The sequence below is a fragment of the Protopterus annectens genome, chromosome 14.part0, assembly GCF_019279795.1.
Source record: "Protopterus annectens isolate FY-2018-M chromosome 14.part0, PAN1.0, whole genome shotgun sequence".
NCBI classification, from domain to species: domain Eukaryota; kingdom Metazoa; phylum Chordata; order Ceratodontiformes; family Protopteridae; genus Protopterus; species Protopterus annectens.
This window is the reverse complement of record NC_056748.1, coordinates 367,254,195-367,272,405: the sequence shown is the minus strand read 5'-3', so window position 1 is coordinate 367,272,405 and position 18,211 is coordinate 367,254,195. Positions and strand designations below refer to the sequence as shown.

Genomic DNA, 18,211 nt, shown 5'->3' with positions numbered 1-18,211 from the left:
AATTTTTTAGCACAAAAGCGACACCCCACAGCGTCGTGCTCAGGCCCTAAACAAGGAATACACAAAGTATGATAATCTCTATGCGGTATCTGCTTCCCACAAGAAATACAGTTATTCACTTTTTCTGACATCCGGTAAACCACTGAGGCAAGAAAAAACTAAAATATTCCCCAACGGGGTACTTAGCCAACTTTGACTCGGTCTGAAACTCCGAATTCGAAAAATTTCAGAACGCCAACCGGCACTTGCAACGCTGCTTCTGCATCGGACCATGCGGCAAAAAAGACTGAGGATATGATGTCGGTCATGCGCATTTGTACCCTGATGTCCTGATGTCAGTCTAATGCGCCTTGACCGACGTCAGCCTTATACTTTGATATTCGGGCCGACCGAGGACAGCGGACTACCCAAGTGTAAGGACTGCAGCAATGTGAGATGAAGAACACCTGTAATTCTGCTGTTTCTGCTGGTTCAAAAGGAGGGAGTGTTAACTTTTCCAGCACAAAGTTGAGATCCCATGTAGGTAAAGGTGGTTTCCTTGGAGGTTTTACATTTTTGATTCCTCTCAAGAACTGCCTGAGTAGAGGATGAGAGAAGACAGGAGGATCCATGTTGTATTCTGCTGAAACTGCTGATGCATGAATCTTAATGGAGGAGTAAGACAGGCCATTGTGGAACAGTTCTGCTAAATATTCCAGGATGTGTGCTATGTTTGCCAATGAGACATTTTCTCCCTTTGCTGCACTCCAAATGAGGTATCTTTTCCACTTGGCTGAATAAGTCTTCCTTGTGGAAGGTCTGCGTGCCTCCAGGATAATGTCCTTAACCCTCTGGGATAAACCTGGGTTATTTTGTTTTATGCAATATTCCAAGCAGCTAGCTGCAGTGTTTTCAAGTTTGGATGTAGGATCTTGTAGTTGTCCTGTGTTAGAAGTAAGGGACATAGAGGTAGAGGCCATGCGTGTGTCCGAGACATGCTTCTCAGTAGCGGTACCAATGTTGCCTCGGCCAGTCTGGAGCTATCAGGATTACCCTTGGCTGATCCTCTCTGATCTTCAGTAGAACTTTGTACATCAAGGGAAGAGGTGGAAATGCATATGCTGTCAGGTTTTCCAGCTGAAAGAAAGGGAGTCCACCCTCAAGCAAGTGGGTGGTATGCTCTTGTGCAGAATTTCTTCAATTGGTGGTTGTGTGGGGAGGCGAACAGGTCTATCTCTGGTAGTCCCCATTTCTTTGTTATGGCTTTGAAGATATCTGGATGCAGCATCCATTCGTGAGCATCCGTGGTAGTTCTGCTTAAGGTGTCTGCTAGAGAATTTTCTTTTCCTGGTACAAATCTGGCCTGAAGTTGAATGTTGAGATTCAGGGCCACATTCCACAGGTCCATTGCCATCCGGCATAGAGGATATGAATGTGTACCTCCTTGTTTGTTGATGTACCACATCACTGTGGTATTGTCGGTCCTTATCAGCAGATGACCCTGGTGAAGGAGTGGTCTGAATGCCTGGATCGCATGTTTCACTGCCAGCATCTCCTTTAGATTTATGTGTAGATTCAGCTGGTCTTGGGGTCCATAGGCCTTGAATACACTTGTCCACCATGTGTGCCCCCCATCCTAGGTCTGAGGCGTCTGTGGTGATGGTCTGGCTTGGATGAGGTTTGTGGAAAGGCAAACCTCTGTTCCACTGACAGGCCTGAGCCCACCACAGGAATTCTTGCTTCAGGCATGGAATTATTGGAATCTGGGCTTCTAGACTGTGCTTGTGTTGAGACCATACATTCCTTAGGTACCATTGTAGCTTTCTCATATGCAGCCTGGCATGTGGAACCAATATTATGCATGATGCCATGTAGCCCAGGGCTTGCAGGACTTTCCTTGCAGTAAGCCGAGTTTGTGTTGTTAATGCCATGAAGTAGGCTGGTAGTTGCTTTTGTTTTTCTTCTGTGAGAAAAGCCATCTGAGTTAATGTATCCAGTTCTGCACCCAATAATGTTATCCTTTGGGATGGTACTAGTCTTGACTTTCGCATGTTGACTGTGTATCCCAAGGCTTGCAACAGTGGTATGACATTTTCCAAATCTTTTGTTAATTTTGCCTTGCTGTCCGCTTGTATTAGGCAGTCGTCCAGGTATGGGTAAATTTGAATTCCCTGAAGCCTGCAATGAGCAATTACTGATGCCAGGCATTTCGTGAATACTCTGGGCGCAGTAGATAAGCCAAAAGGCAATGCTGAGAATTGATAATGCTCTGATCCTGCAAGAAATCTGAGGTGTCTTCTGCAATCTGGTCATATAGGGACGTGCAGGTATGCCTCCTTGAGATCTAGAGTCACCAGCCAAGACTCCTTGCCCAGCATGGGAAGAAGCTGCTGGAGGGTCAGCATTTTGAATTTTGGAACAATGAGGTATGTGTTCAGTGCGGACAAGTCTAGAATAGGTCTCCATTGATTTTCTTTTCTTGGTACAAGGAAAAGCCTGGAGTAAAATCCTTGGCCTTGTTCCATAGGTGGTACCTTTTCTATAGCTCTCATCCTTAGTAAGTTGTTGACTTGTCTTAGAGCGTCTGTTTTTTGGCTTGGTGGTAGGTTTGGCATTCCTCTCTTTTTTGGTAGAGTGTGGAAGTGAAACCTGTAGCCCTTGTCTATTGTTTGTAAAGTCCATTTGTCTCCTGTAATGTAATGCCAGTTGTCGGAGAATAAGGCTAGCTTTCCACCCAAGGGTGCTTCCAGTTGTTCCCTGGTAGGCGGAACTAGAGCCAAGTCATTGTGTCTGCCCTGTGGAAGTGGTTGTAGTTGAATCTGTGGCAGTATTTCTCTGGTTGGTAGGTTGCCACTGACGTCCCCTGTAGGCACTCCTAGATTGACCTCTGCCTCTGGGGTGTCTATTTCTGCCTCTCAGCGCTCTGGAGTTGTCTGGAAAGGACCAATTCTTCGAAGGCCAATTTCGGCTAAACCTCGGAGGTTGGACCTGTAAGAAATCCTTGACTGTTTGGACAGATTTTGCTTTTTCTTCCACCTTCTTTAGAACCTCCTGTGCAGGGGAGCCAAACAAACTTTGTTTCTCCATGGGAGCATCTAGGAGTTTTGACTTAACATGGTCTGGTAAGGATTGTCCTTTTAAGCAGGCATGCCTTCGAATCACTGTTCCAGTCATAGCTGATCTAAAGGAAGCCTCCAGTGCATCATAGCCACATTTTAAGAAATGGTTACTGACCTGCTGAGAGTTATGTACCAAATCCTGAAGGGACTTGCGATCTAAAGGTTCAGGAGAAGACAGTTTTTTGTTTATCTGGTCTAACAAAAATTCCTGGTACTGAATCATGTGAAATTGACAGTTCAAGGCCCTGGCCGAAAGAGTAGCATAAGTATAAACCTTTTTACCCAATCTCTCTAAAGCTCTAGATTCCCTTTCAGAGGGAAGAGGGTTTTTGGCAGAGGCAGCTGCCACACCTTTAGGGCCCTGTGAAATGGTTTCAGGGTCTGCAATAGGAGCCTTATACAAATGGTAATGTGTGTCCGGGACCCTGTAATATCTGTCTGGCTTGGCAGGGGCCGGAGGAAGAGAATCAGGGGCAGTACAGGCATCATTATATGCATCATCAACAACTGTTAGTACTGGCGAAATGGCTAAAGGCCTATGCTGTGGTAAGTGTAAAAAGGTCCTAAGCCTTTTCCTTGAATCTGAAAAATCCTGGCCCTGCCATTGGAATTGTTCCCTCATAGCATGCAAAGTTTCCCCAAAGGAAAATTCTTCAGGAGGAGAAGCAGAAGGAATGGAGTCTTCTGCATCAGAATCCTCATAAGGAGAATATGGGCCTTCGTGAGGGTCTGAAATGTCTGAGTCATCCGAGGAATAATCTGTAGAGACAGGTTCCGGGGGTTCAGTCCTAGGCCTCTTCTGGAGGGGGCTGAGAGGCCCTGTCTGGGTGAGGTTGGGATCCCCTGATCAAAGAAATGAAATCCTCAGCCAGGCTGAGCATTTGGGAACTAGAGGTAGGCCTATGTGAAGGAGTTTTAGCAGGCAAGGCCTTAGAAGATTTAGCTGCTTTAGCCCTGGCAAAAGCCTTGATAGACATAGAAGCAGGGGGTCTAGCAGCCCCACGTGCAGGGGTAGATATGTCTAAAGGAATAGTGTCTGACAAATCCTGGCTGCCTGCTTCTGTAGCAGTAATTTCAGTTGCAGATTCAGCCATGCTCTGTGAGGCCTCGGCTATCGGAGGCATGCTTTCGGCCGAAGGAAGAACCGGGGGCTCGGTTTCAGCCGAAACCGAGACACTCGCGGTTGGCCTAACCGTGGTTTCAGCTGAAACCGCGGGTCGCGAGTGTCGGTCCTTTTCCTTGCGCTTTTTAGCTAATTGAGTAGTCGGAGTTTCCGACGGCATTTTGTATGCAAAAGCGGGACCAAAAAACTCCTCTGCAAACTCCGACCGACGTCTAAGTGTCTGTCGGTTGAAGGAAGCACAGGCTAGACAAGCTGATACGTCGTGGTCTGGGCCTAAGCAAGGAAGGCAGTAAGAGTGGAAATCCTTATGAGGTATTTGTTTCCCACAAGTTAAACAATTATTTACTTTGTCTGACATCGGCTGAGGCAAGAAAAAGTCCCCTACGGGGTACTTAGCTTTTTAGAAGTCTTCGGTAGTAGAAATCTCTGGATCTGACCGACCGGCACTTGCGAACAGCTTCTGCTTTGGGCACCGCGCGGCAAGAAAGACTGAGGAAAATGGCGTCGGCTGATGCCTTTATACCCAATAAACAGCAGCTATGACGTCGGGTGAAGTGCGACATCAGCCGAGGCCAGACCCAGACTTTGGAATCCGGCCGACCAAAGGGCTGCCTGAGGCAGGACAACCCATATGTTAGGACTGCAGATGCATCCTTGAAGGACATCAAAAAAATTCTTCCCTGCAGATAGCAGTATCTGGCAGGCAACCACCTTCAAAGTTGTGAGTCAACCCATCCAAAAATGGAAATGAGTCACAACCCATCCAATTTGTATTTTAATCATCTGCTCTCTACAATTATACCACACTATGAAAGGTGCTATGCTTGTCTTCATTTCATACCACACTGCAGCTGTATCTTGATTCTGTTAAGGGCTCTATTTTAGAAAGGAGACCTATAACTGCAAAGTCTCACAAGTATGAAAAAAGTGGACTGGCAAACAAACATACAGAATCTAAAATTCATTGCAATGCCACTACAGCACTTAGGCACTAAGTGCCAACCACTAGCACACATACATCCTTTTAACTTACATGTACCATCTTTGATGGAGCTTTACTTCAGAGTAAAAGGAATACTCTGAAGTACTACAATCTTCAACTTTGGACTTAGTATTATTACACATTTTCCCTTTTTTACACTTCTAACTTCACTATTTAAGGACAGCAATGGCAGTCCTTGGAATTTCAACAAGAAACTTTCTGCAGTCTTCAATGGTTTAAAAGCTACTTACAAGACAGAATTTAAGTTACAAGATGAGCCAAAGCCACATTCAACACAATGGCCTAGTAGGTGATCCCCATGAATATGCAGTGGGCTTCACACTCTTTACTGTATAAATAAACAATATATCCACTAAGCTGACATGAAACAAAGTTCAGTTTAATTCAATACAGATGATCTGGCCATTTATTATTCCTCTTCTGTCCGACCGGGAGGAGTTTTTTTTTTTTTGTTTTCTGTAGCAATTTCCTAATGAAAGATCCATGAAGAGTTCTGAATGTAAGGGGGGGGGGGGTTATCGTTTAAGGCACAACAGAAGAAAAATATAATCTTACCCTTTTAGAAATGCTCTCCAAAGGTCTGTAAGCCAGCCATGGTGGACTGAGACAGGGAAAAGATCTCAGTTTTGAAAAGGAGTCTTTGCAAAGCAGGTGGGAGATTCCCAAACTTAATCATTTAGGTCTGCACTTGTGAAGATTTTCGTTAAGAAAGTACAGTTTTGTACCTACCATAAATGTAGATGTTCGAAGATCCACATTGCTGCAGTCCTTACATATGGGTAGTCCGCTGTCCTCGGTCGGCCCGAATACCAAAGTATAAGGCTGACGTCGGTCAAGGCGCTTAAAACTGACATCAGGACGTCAGGGTACAAAAGCGCATGACCGACGTCATATCCTCAGTCTTTTCTTGCCCCAGATGTCAGAAGGCCCTAAAAGAAAGGCCAAAACCAAAAGACAGCAAAACCAACCAACCACCCTGCACTAATCCTATTTACAATATATACAATATTTGCGATACTCACAACCCAAATCACACAGCCGCCTCTAACTGCAGAGGGGAAGGAGGGAGGTAATTGGACTGCAGCAATGTGGATCTTGAACATCTACATTTATGGTAGGTACAAAACTGTACTATGTTCTTCATCTCACATTGCTGCAGTCCTTACATATGGGTAGAATCCCAAAGCAGAGGTAAGGAGGATGGCAAAACTATAAAGCATTAGGAGCTGCCAAAATGCCCTGTAAAATTGCAGTGGCAAAACCAGCCCTAGATTTAGAGTAAAGTGGAAGGTGGTAATGCTTAGAGAAAGTATGCACTGAACTCCAAGTAGCTGCCTCCAAAATATCTTTAGTTGCCACCCCTTAAAAAGCTGTAGAAGTGGCAGTAGCCCTAGTGGAATGAGGCCTAATCCCAGCTGGAATCTCCTTACCATGATGGGAATAACAGAAAGCAATACAAAACCCAATCCACTTAGAGATAGTTTGTTTTGAAACAGGCTTGCCCTGAGAACCCAAAGCAAATGAAACAAATAACTGCCGAGACTGCCTGAACCCTTTAGTTCTGCTCAAATAATATCGCAACTGCCTGTGTATATCCAAAGTGTGCAAAATCTTTTCCCCTTTATTTTGCGGGTTTGCATAAAAGTAGGCAAATGAATAGTTTGGTTTAAAGCCACACTAGAAACCACTTTAGGCATAAAGGAAGGATTAGTACGTAAAGATACCCTATCCTTATGGAAAATTAAGAAAGGCTCAACCGCCATAAGGGCCTGTAATTCAGAAACCCTTCTGCAGAGGTAATGGCCAACAAAAAAAGCAGTCTTCCATGATAAATATTTCAACTCGGCAGTAGCTGCAGGCTCAAAAGGTTGTAGAGTGAGCTTCTCCAACACAAAATTGAGATCCCAAGCAGGAGTAGGAGCTCTACGTGGGGGTCTTATATTCTTTGCCCCTCTAAGGAATTGCTTAAACAAAGGATGAGAAAACAATGGTGGGTCACAGTCATAGTGAGCAGAAATTGCTGCAGCATGAACCTTAATAGAGGAGAAGGACAAACCTTTGTCCAGTAACTCAGTAAGATATTGAAGAGCCACACTTAAATTAGGCTTAGAAACATCAAATTCCTTTGCTGTACTCCAAAATAAAAATCTCCTCCATTTATCTGCGTACACTTTCCTTGTACTAGGCCTTCTGGCCTCCAAAATAACATTCAAAACTTGCTGTGGAAGCTGAGACCCTCCAGGGTTTAAAACAGAATATGCCAGGCTGTTAGATGTAGAGAGTGAAGTTTGACATTGAGTAAATGACTGTTCTCCTGAGACAGCAGGTGTGGAATCGAAGGCAAAGGCCATGGAGGCTCCCGTACCAGACTTCTCAGTAATGGGTACCAGTGCTGTCGAGGCCAATCTGGAGCTATTAAAATCATCTTTGGCTTGTCCTGTCTGACCTTCAGGAGTACCTTTGGGAGGAGAGGCAGAGGTGGAAAGGCATACACATGAAGATTGCTCCAATTGAATGAGAGAGCATCCACTTTCCAAGCTGTGGGATGAAACCTTTTTGTGCAACACTTTGGCAGCTGATAGTTTAGTGGAGAAGCGAACAGATCTATGTCTGGAGTTCCCCATAACACTGTCAATTTCTGAAATACATGAGGATCCAATTTCCACTCGTGGGGATACATAATTTGTCTGCTCAACACATCTGCTAAGGAGTTCTGTGCTCCCGGCAGAAACCTTGCCTGAAGATTTAGCTGTAAACTGAGAGCAGTCTCCCACAAAATCATTGCTTGTCTGCATAGAGGATAAGAATGCGTTCCCCCTTGCTTGTTGATGTACCACATGACAGTTGTGTTGTCTGTTAGAACCAACACCTGCCCTGGAAGAAGTAAATCCTTGAAAGCTATTAATGCAAATTGGACTGCTAACATCTCCTTCAAGTTGATATGTAGATGTTGAAGTCTGGCAGGCCACGTGTCTTGTACCCACTTTCCATTTAGATGAGCTCCCCAAGCTTTGTCTGAGGCATCTGTCGTTAGAATCTGACTCGCCTCTGGCGGGTCACAGAGAGTCCCTTGTTTAGGTGACATTCCTGAGCCCACCACAAAATTCCTTTTGAATGCAAGGTATTATCTGAATGACAGTGTCCATATCTTGGCAGTGCTGTGTCCATACATTTTGAGATACCATTGTAGCTTCCTCATATGCAGTTTGGCATTGGGAAGCACCAGAATACAAGATGCCATGAACCCCAAGGCTTGAAGGACTGTCCTTGCAGTCAGCCTGGACTGATGAGACAATTGATGGAAGTAAAGAGAAAGAGTCTTTTGTTTGTCCGGGGTCAAAAAGGCCATCTGGGATGCTGTATTCAGTCTCACACCCAGAAAGCACATGTCCTGAGAGGGTACTAGACTGGACTTTATTTCGTTCACAGAATACCCCAGGCATCTTAGCACTGCTATCACATACTGTAAATGATGAAGAAGTTCGTCCTTTCCTTGGGCCAGAATCAGGCAATCGTCCAAATAAGGATAGATCTGTATTCCTCTTAGCCTGAAGAAAGCTATCACTGGAGCCAGAACCTTCGTGAACACTCTGGGCGCAGTAGATAAGCCAAAGGGCAATGCAGAGAACTGATAATGAGAAGTCCCAGCCCGAAAACGCAGATACTTTCTGCAACTGAGCCTGATAGGAACATGAAGGTAAGCCTCCTTGAGATCCAGAGTCACCATCCAGTGATCTTTGCCCGGCAGAGGTAAAAGCTGTTGTAACGTCAACATTTTGAATTTGGGAATGTCCAGATATGCGTTGAGGATAGATAAATCCAAAATTGGTCTCCACGTGTTCCCTTTCTTTGGTACTAGGAACAGGCGAGAATAAAATCCTAGGCCCACTTCTGGCAGAGGGACCGGTTGTATGGCCCCTATTTGAAGTAGCAAAGAAATTTGTTTGTGAGCCTCTAGTCTTTGCTGAGGAGGAACGTCTGGCATGCCTTTGAAAGGAGGCAAGGTATGGAAATAAAACTTGTAACCTCGGTGTATGATATCCAATACCCATTTGTCTTGGGTAATCAAATTCCAATTTTCCTTGAAGAGTGCCAACCTTCCTCCCAAAGGAGCTGCCAGGCAAGAAGGATCTGGCAGCTGAAAAGGTAGGTCATTGGGCCTGTTTACGAAAGGACTGGCCCCTGCCCTCACCGAAGATTGTGCAGGTGAACTCCCTGTTCTAGGTCTGAAAGAACTCTGAGCTCTGCCCCTACCACGTCTAGATCTACCCCTAGACTGAGAATCATAAGAAGGATACGTCCACCCCTTAGCAGGCCTATTCCTACTAAACTTTGGAGGCTGTACTTGCAAAAAATCTTTAACAGCCTGCATGGACTTAGCCTTGTCTTCCATTTTCTTCAAGACTGACTCCACAGGTGAACCAAACAACACATCAGACTGTAAAGGAGCATCCAAAATCCTTGTCTTAACATGGTCAGATAAATTCTGATCCTCAGCCATGCGTGCCTGCGAAGAACTGAACCAGTGGCAGCCACCCTAGACGAGGCCTGTACAGCATCAAAACCACATTGTAAAGAATGCTTACCCACCTGCTCTGAAACATGCACCAAATCTTGTAACTCTTTACACTCAATGCCTTCCGCCAGAGCATCCACCTTAGACTTCAATTGAGAAAGAAGATAGTTTTGATATTTCAACATATGAAACTGGCAATTCAAAGCCCTCATAGCTAGGGTAGAAGATGTATAGACTTTCTTTCCCCATCTATCCAAAGCTCTGGCCTCTATCTGGAGGAACCGGATTTTTTACAACAGAGGCCTTGACACCCTTAGGTCCCTGACTAACAGTTTCTGGGTCCGCCCTAGGACTCTTATAAAGATATTTATGAGCCTCAGGCACCCTGTAATACCTATCCGGTTTAACAGGAGCAGGAGGCAGAGAATCAGGATTAAGTGAAGCCTCTGCAAACACATCTTCCACAACATCCAGAACAGGAGGTATAGCCAAGGGCCTATATGCTGGGGCAAAAGCAAAAATTCCCTAAGCCTTTTCCTGGAATCAGAGAAGTCCTGACCTTCCCACTTAAAATGTTCCCTCATGGAATGAAGAGTCTCTGAAAAAGAAAAATCCTCTGGAGGAGAAGCAGAAGGAGTCGAATCATCTGCATCAGAATCAGAATAAGGAGAGTACTCCTGCAAGCCTTCAGCCGAAGACTCAGAAACATCCGAAGCCTGCTCAAAACTCCCCAACTCTGGCTCCACCCTAGGCCTCTTATCAGGAGGGGGCAAAGAGCCTCTAATCAGAGTAATCAAATCTTCTGCCATTTTAAGCATGTGCTTCTTGGGCACAGACCCTGCTGCACTAGGAGTGACACCAACAGAAGCTAAACCTGGCCTGCCTCTGGGAGAAGCCTTGGAAACAGCAGGAGAGGGCCTAACTACCCTAGGAAGGGAGGGGAGTACAGTAACTTGGGAAGCCCCTTCAGCCTGACCTGCCTCCTGAGAGGCCAAATCCTGCAAAATCAAAGTCTCCCCCTGGGACTCCAGAGAAGCCTCCGTCGGAACCACCGGTTCCACTGACGCCTCTAAAGAACCGACGTCCGGAACGGCGGACTCTTCTGCCTGGGTTTAACTGCTTTGTCTTTGCGCTTCTTGAAGCGGGCGGAGAATCCGGCGGCATATTATAATTGCACCGCTTCCGAAGACCAGCCTAGCACAATCTAACCTTCGCTTAATAGTGCGCTTATTGAACCTAGCACAAAGCGACACCCAACAACGTCGTGCTCAGGCCCCAAACAAGGAATACACAAAGAATGATAATCCCTATGCGGTATCTGTTTCCCACAAGAAATACAGTTATTCACTTTTTCTGACATCCGGTAAAACACTGAGGCAAGAAAAAAACAAAATATTCCCCAACGGGGTACTTAGCCAACTTTGATTCGGTCTGAAACTCCGAACTCGAAAAATTTCAGAATGCCGAACGGCACTTGCAACGCTGCTTCTGCATCGGACCATGCGGCAAAAAAGACTGAGGATATGACATCGGTCATGCGCTTTTGTACCCTGACGTCCTGATGTCAGTTTTAAGCGCCTTGACCGACGTCAGCCTTATACTTTGGTATTCGGGCCGACCGAGGACAGCGGACTACCCATATGTAAGGACTGCAGCAATGTGAGATGAAGAACATCTCCATTTTTGAAAGGATCAGCAGAGCACTTTATTCTAAAGTGCTCTGTACTGGGCAAGAAGGTTACCTGAATCTTGGTGACTAAACTAAGACCACAAAAGGTCAGGCTGAATGCACTACAAAATATTTTAATTTTGGGGTGATACAAGGGAAAGACATACCCCTCAATCATCACTAAATTCCAAGATGGCTTTAGCAATGTGCAGCACTGGCTACAGGTTATATATTCCAAAGAAAGATCTGCAAATTCGAATAATTCTGGATAATTTTCTCCTAGAGAAAGCACAACCAAACTCCTTGAAAAACCCTCAAATGTGATTTAAAATAGGAAATTCATAATTTCTAGCACACATCAAAAACTGGTCCTCTTGTAGCAATGTGCAAATTATGACTAAGTTTTTACTTTTACCTTCCACAATGTTTGATGCCATTTTATCCATAAGCCTCCTCAAAGACCTGTAATAAAACCATGGTGTTCACAAGTCAAACTTGCCTCGCAGTCTCACCATTTGTATAGCTTTGCCAATCTTAGGCCAACAAAGAAATGCCTTGCCTTAGCTCTGCTCTTAAAGGTGTACTTGCCCTCTAAGACTAGAGTCCTGCAACAAAAGTAAAACAAATGGCCATTTTCATTGCTCATACTAGCAAACGCCTTCTCCTTTATCGTTTCCAAACAAGGGAATGCTGTTCCTCCCTCCTTAAGATAACAGAGATCCTGATATTGCTTCTAACAAACATTAAGATTCCACCATATCTCCAAGAAGAAGTGCTCTTATTGGTTATTATCGCTCACATCTGTTCTCTTACCCCCCCCCCCCCCATTCTTTCATGTTCTTTCTGACTTAACCCAACCTTTCTGGACTGTTACCATGTAATCTTTGCTGATGTAACCCTAGTTCCTCAGACTCATTCATGTCTCCAGGCACAGGCGGTCTTTCTTCCTCTATTCTCCTCCTAAACCATGTACTTTCCTCCCCCAAATTGTAACCATTTATATCAAATTCCCCGAAGTTATTTCTGTATCTTGCTCTTCACACCCACCCCCCCACACAAACACCCTACAATTTCTGTATCTTGCTCCACACACACAGACACACACCCTACAATTTCTGTATCTTGCTCCACACACACAGACACACACCCTACAATTTCTGTATCTTGCTACACACACACACACACACACACACACACACACACACACACACACACACACACACACACACACACACACACACACACCTTCATAGAACCTAAGGGACTTGTTACATTATTTAAGTGGTTAGCAAATAAAAAAAAGTTTAATTTATCAGCTTAATCTTACATGTGTCAAGTCCAAGATGCTAGAATCATAATAAAATCCTAGACTCAAATACCTAAAATGCTTCATTAATCTGAAATAAACATATACAGACAGCTCAAATCAATTTTAATATCTTGGCTACCTCTACTTTATCTATAAATGACTTGTGAACACCGCTTTTATTTTTATGCTTACAATCACTTGAATATTTGATATTCACTATACTACAGTTGTTCTCCTCAGGATTCGCTGAATATGAGCTAGCCCCGACTGGGCTTTCCAAATTAACAAAAGGAAATAATAAATGTATTCATTACAATATTAACAATGCAAGCAGGAGAGTACTTAACTAACCACCAGATTCCCTTACACAGGACAGAGCAAATTGCTACAGCACTTTGACGCCAGTGTCATGCAATCTTCAGACTGTATGAAAAAAGCATTTGGCAAGCCATTTATACAACCTGACATTCAAGAGTAATTTTTTTTTCAGTCTTCCAGACACAAAATACTAATAGCATTTTTTTACCTGTATGACCTCCAAAATCCTACATAAGCACTGCAAGTCCATCCCATGCAGTTTTAGCTGGCAAAACACGCAACAAAAACTCCTCTCTAAGACAACAGTGGTTTCTATAATGAAATACAAAATATCACCGAACAAGAAATAGAACTTATCCTTCTCTAAGCTTCCCATTTTTGAAAGTGGTAGCAATCGGAGACCCCTACCTTTAGTTACTGTATCACAAAATTGTTTACTTGAGCACAACCCTTTCATAAGACCGTTATCAATTATTTGTCAAAATCAGCACTTTGGCACTTCACTCACTGACAGTGTTTAATGAATTTAAATCTTACCTATCTGCAATGGATCTCGGACAGCTCGCATCCTGAATAACTGCTCCCCTTTTTGGAATTCATCAGCACTGCCATTTGCGAGGCAGGAGTACAACCTGAGTAAAGACAAAAAGACTGATTTGTCTAACCAACATAAATAAATAAAACAGACACACACACACACACACACACATACACACCTTTTATTTAACTAAAACTTGACACTCTGGTGCTGCATGTATATTTCCCACTATACACTCCATACCCATTCATAATGAATTTCTTTAAACTAAACTTCCTTTCAGTTTTTAACCGTTCTTAATATTTCTGACCGATACAAAATACATGTCAAAATCACTGCTCAAACAGACTTAGATGACCTAAATTAAACTAACAGCTTGGGCACTGCAGGGGACAACTAAGGTGGAATAAAGCCGACAATGCCTACTCGTCTGCTGATATGGTCCATCACCAAGTACTACAGCATCCCTCATAACTGATTTCAGGATACATGACATGGAGCAAAGACTACCCATGCAGTCCTTGCCAAACAATGATATAACGAGCTTTAGCCAGAATGGGTGTATGTGCTGAAACACTTACACTATTGTGCCTAAAATACACACTTGAGCCTAAAAATACAGGGATGCTCCTCAGCCATTAGTAAAAGGTACAGTTATAAATAAGAAAAATTATGATGGCTACCTAGGTGACTGACTCTTTACCATGTGGAACAAAACGGCTGGTCAAATCATATGATGGCTGGCAGTCAAAGGAGAAAATAACCATATTACCTCAACCTCAATACACGTTTTCTCCACAGGTTATTACAGCCCAGTAGGCTTCAAAAAGTGTAACCCATTGTCCCATGCTGGAATTTATGTAAATCCATGTACTGATCAAACTCGTTTTTTTATAGGCGAGAGACTGAAGCTGTTTGAATAGAAGGGGGAGTTAAGGACATAAAGAAATTGTCTGATGACTATCAAATTTGCTACTACTCTTAAAACAGATTTTGAAATTATCTGCATTTACACCATCTTGTCTCATCTGTTCACAGAGTCTTGGATAAGAGATTTTTCACAGTCCAGAATGCAAAGCAAAGGTTTTCTCTCATAAGATAACACACCAAGAAAAAAAAAATACTCTTTTAAACTCATCTATGGACCCAAGACTTTCAGGCCCACTGGCCATCTTAGTAACTATGTACTCAGTGCCGATGAACTTTTTGTCAGAAGCATACAGACTGCTATACCCATTGACTTGTCAAACTAGCATTAAGCAGAGAAGACATGACATCTCTAGAGAGATGAAGGAAGCTTCTACTACTGTACCTGGGGTCTTGACACAATGCAATAAAATAGCTTAGTCAGGCTTGGGCCCATGTAGCTTGTTATGCAATACAACAAATATTACCATTCAAATTAAATCAATCGCTACTTTGAAAATACATAAATGTTGCTCAACTTAAAATGATTAGGTAGGTTGTTCCAGTTGGCCGCAAGTTTTCTAAGAATGAGGAAGTGGCTCTATTATTTTTTTAAACAAACCCAAACATCGTGCCTCATACATTTTGTGCCTTTTATTTAACATTAAGCATTCCCAGGGAAGCATATCCACTGTGGCCTAATAAGCCTGCAGCACACAGTCTCTTTTGTGTCTATGCCATGCCTATGAACTTGGACTAGCATCAAAAGCCAGTAATAATTACAAATCCTTCTTTATTTGTATCAGTAAGTTAATTACACGCAACCTTGCTCTGAACTTTTTCAAAATGACATTACCAACTCGGATCCAGTGGATATTGCAAATATACTGGCAAACAAATTCAGTGCAATTTTCATCCCCAAAACTATTATTCAAAAACCTACATACCCTTAAGACCTCAAACACCCTATCATCACTAAACAACATATGCTAAAGGTACTTTCCAAAACAAAAAATGCATCCTCCATCGGACTTAACAGCATACCCAGCTGCTGCTGAACACCACTAAATATGCATTGGTAAACCCACTCATGCAATTATTAAACATGTGCTTAGCCACTGGCTTTGTCCGTAAGGTGTGGTGTACAGCAGTTGTGATACCACTTCATAAGGGTGGTCCTACCCATGGACTCCAGAAATAAAGCCATTAGTCTGACAAGCATCATCTGCAAGTCAACAGAAAGAATCATAAGTGACTCGAAAAACTACACAGCATTGAAACTCTTAAAACATGACCCCCAGCAGCTTGGCTTTGTTAAGGGCACAGCCTAAAGAATTTGATAAACTCCTTTGAGAGGGTAAAGTACAGTTGTGTACATACCATAAATGTAGATGTCCGAGTGTATTTACTGTTGCAGTCATTACACTTGGGTTATCCTGCTGGCAGGCTACCCGCAGTCGGCCTGAATTCCAAAGTCTAGGTCCGGCGTCAGTTGCTGTTGCCTCTTCCCTGACGTCAGTATAAAAGATGCAGCAGACGCCATTTTCTTCAGTTTTTCTTGCCCCAGATGTCAGGTGCCCCCAAATTGGTAGGCTAAAAATTATGCAAATAAGTATGCAAGAAGTAAAATAAACATTTCCTTCATCTACAAGCAAATACACCACATAGGTTGTATAGGATAGAGAAGTACAGATAAGTCCCAGCAAAGAAAAGGGGGATGGTGGGTGGGTAACCTGGACTGCAACAGTGAATACACTCGAACATCTACATTTATGGTAGGTACACAACTGTACTATGTTCATCGTGTTTCACAGTTGCAGTCATTACACTTGGGTTGAATCCCAAAGCTGAGGTTGGGTGGCTGGGTCTAAATAGGATTAGGAGAGGCTATAAGGCCCTGCAGAACTGCAGTGGCAAAGCCTGCTCTGGATTTAGAGTAGAGAGGTAAGTGATAATGCTTGGTAAATGTGTGCATTGAACTCCAGGTTGCAGCCTCTAAAATGTCTTTGGTTGGTACTCCTCTGAGAAAGGCTGCTGAAGTGGCTGCTGCTCTGGTTGAATGTGGCCTAATGTCCTTAGGCACCAATTTGCCATGTTGTGAATAGCAGAAATGAATGCAGTGGCCTATCCATTTTGAAATAGTCTGCTTTGAGATAGCCTTTCCTTGTGATCCTGCAGCATATGCCACTAAGAGTTGCTCAGTCTTTCTGAAAGCTTTAGTTCTGTCCAAGTAGAAACGTAGCTGTCTGTGTATGTCCAAAGAATGCAGGAGTCTCTCACCCTTATTCTGTAGGTTTGGATAAAAAGTAGGCAAATGAATGGTTTGGTTAAGGGCCACACTGGACTCCACTTTAGGCATAAATGTCAGGTTCGTCCTCAGGGAAATCCTGTCTGGATGGAAAAAAAGGTTCCACAGCCATGAGTGCCTATAACTCTGAGACTCGTCTTGCAGAGTTTATTGCTAGTAGCAGAGCTGTTTTCCAAGATAAGGACTTTATTTCAGCTGTATTGGCTGGCTCAAAAGGCGCCAGTGTGAGTTTTTCCAAGACGTACTTGAGGTCCCGCATGCAGGTATTGGTGCTTTCCTTGGAAGTCTTATGTTTTTGGCCCCTCCGAGGTACTGCCTTAGCAACGGGCGAGAAAAAATAGGTGGTTCCATGTTGTAATGAGCTGAAATGGCAGAGGCATGGATTTTAATTGACGAAAAGGATAGGCCTTTGCCCAGCATCTCAGTTAGGTATTGTAAAATCTGAGGAATATTTGGTACAAACGTGTCAATTCCTTGTGCCTGGTTCCAAGCAACAAATCTTTTCCATTTTTCTGCATAAGATTTTCTGGTTCTGGGCCTCCTGGCCTCCAAAATAACATCCATCACTGCTTTAGAGAGAGGTGTGTTCTGAATGGCTACATTCTCCGCCATGCTGCCAGATTTAGGGTCCTGAGTTGGCAATGCAGGATCTGATTGTTTCGCTGGGTCAGTAAGTGAGGAATTAGAGGTAATGCCCAGGCTGGGCCTTGAGACAAGCTCTTTAGGATTGGGTACCAGTGCTGGTGGGGCCAAGTCTGGGGCAATCAGAATCATTTTTGGCTTCTCTTGCCTGACCTTTAGGAGTACCTTGGGGAGGAGAGGCAGTGGAGGAAAGGCATATACTGTACGGGTTTTCCAACTGAATGATACAGCATCCACTTTCCATGCTTGCTTGTGATAAGTCCTTGTGCAGAATCTCTGTAGTTGGCAGTTGTGAGGGGAGGCAAACAGATCTATGTCTGGGCATCCCCATTTCTTTGTTATCATGCTGAAGACTTGTGGATCCAGTTTCCACTTGTGGGGATCCGTGAGGTTTCTGCTTAGTTCATCTGCCAGAGTATTTTTCTTTCCTGGCAGGAATTGTGCTTGCAGGTGTACTTGATAAGTCAGTGCTGTGTCCCACAAAGTCATGGCTTGTCTGCAGAGGGGGTAGGAATGTGTGCCTCCCTGCTTGTTTATGTACCACATGACTGTAGTATTGTCCGTCCTTATCAGTAGTTGTCCTGGATGAAGTAGATCCTTGAAAGCTGTCAGGGCATTCTGAACAGCTAGCATCTCTTTTTGATTGATATGAAGATGCATTTGGCTTGTGGGCCATGTGCCCTGAATACATTTTCCTGCCATGTGGGCCCCCCAGGCATAATCTGATGCATCTGTTGTTATTGACTGCCTGGCTGTGGGTAGGGTGAATGGCTGTCCCTTG

The 18,211-nt window shown here is 43.8% G+C and overlaps 1 protein-coding gene across 4 annotated transcripts in view; it reads right to left on the bottom strand.

The window, feature by feature from the left end:
* The window catches only part of ZSWIM8 (zinc finger SWIM-type containing 8), a 2,719,879-nt gene that overhangs the window by 2,422,156 nt on the left and 279,512 nt on the right, over positions 1 to 18,211 (bottom strand). For all 4 annotated transcript variants that reach the window (XM_044056095.1, XM_044056097.1, XM_044056096.1 and 1 more), the window contains exon 3: positions 13,574 to 13,668. In XM_044056095.1, coding sequence (XP_043912030.1) covers positions 13,574 to 13,668 — 95 coding nt within the window. The remainder of the gene's footprint in view (positions 1 to 13,573; positions 13,669 to 18,211) is intronic.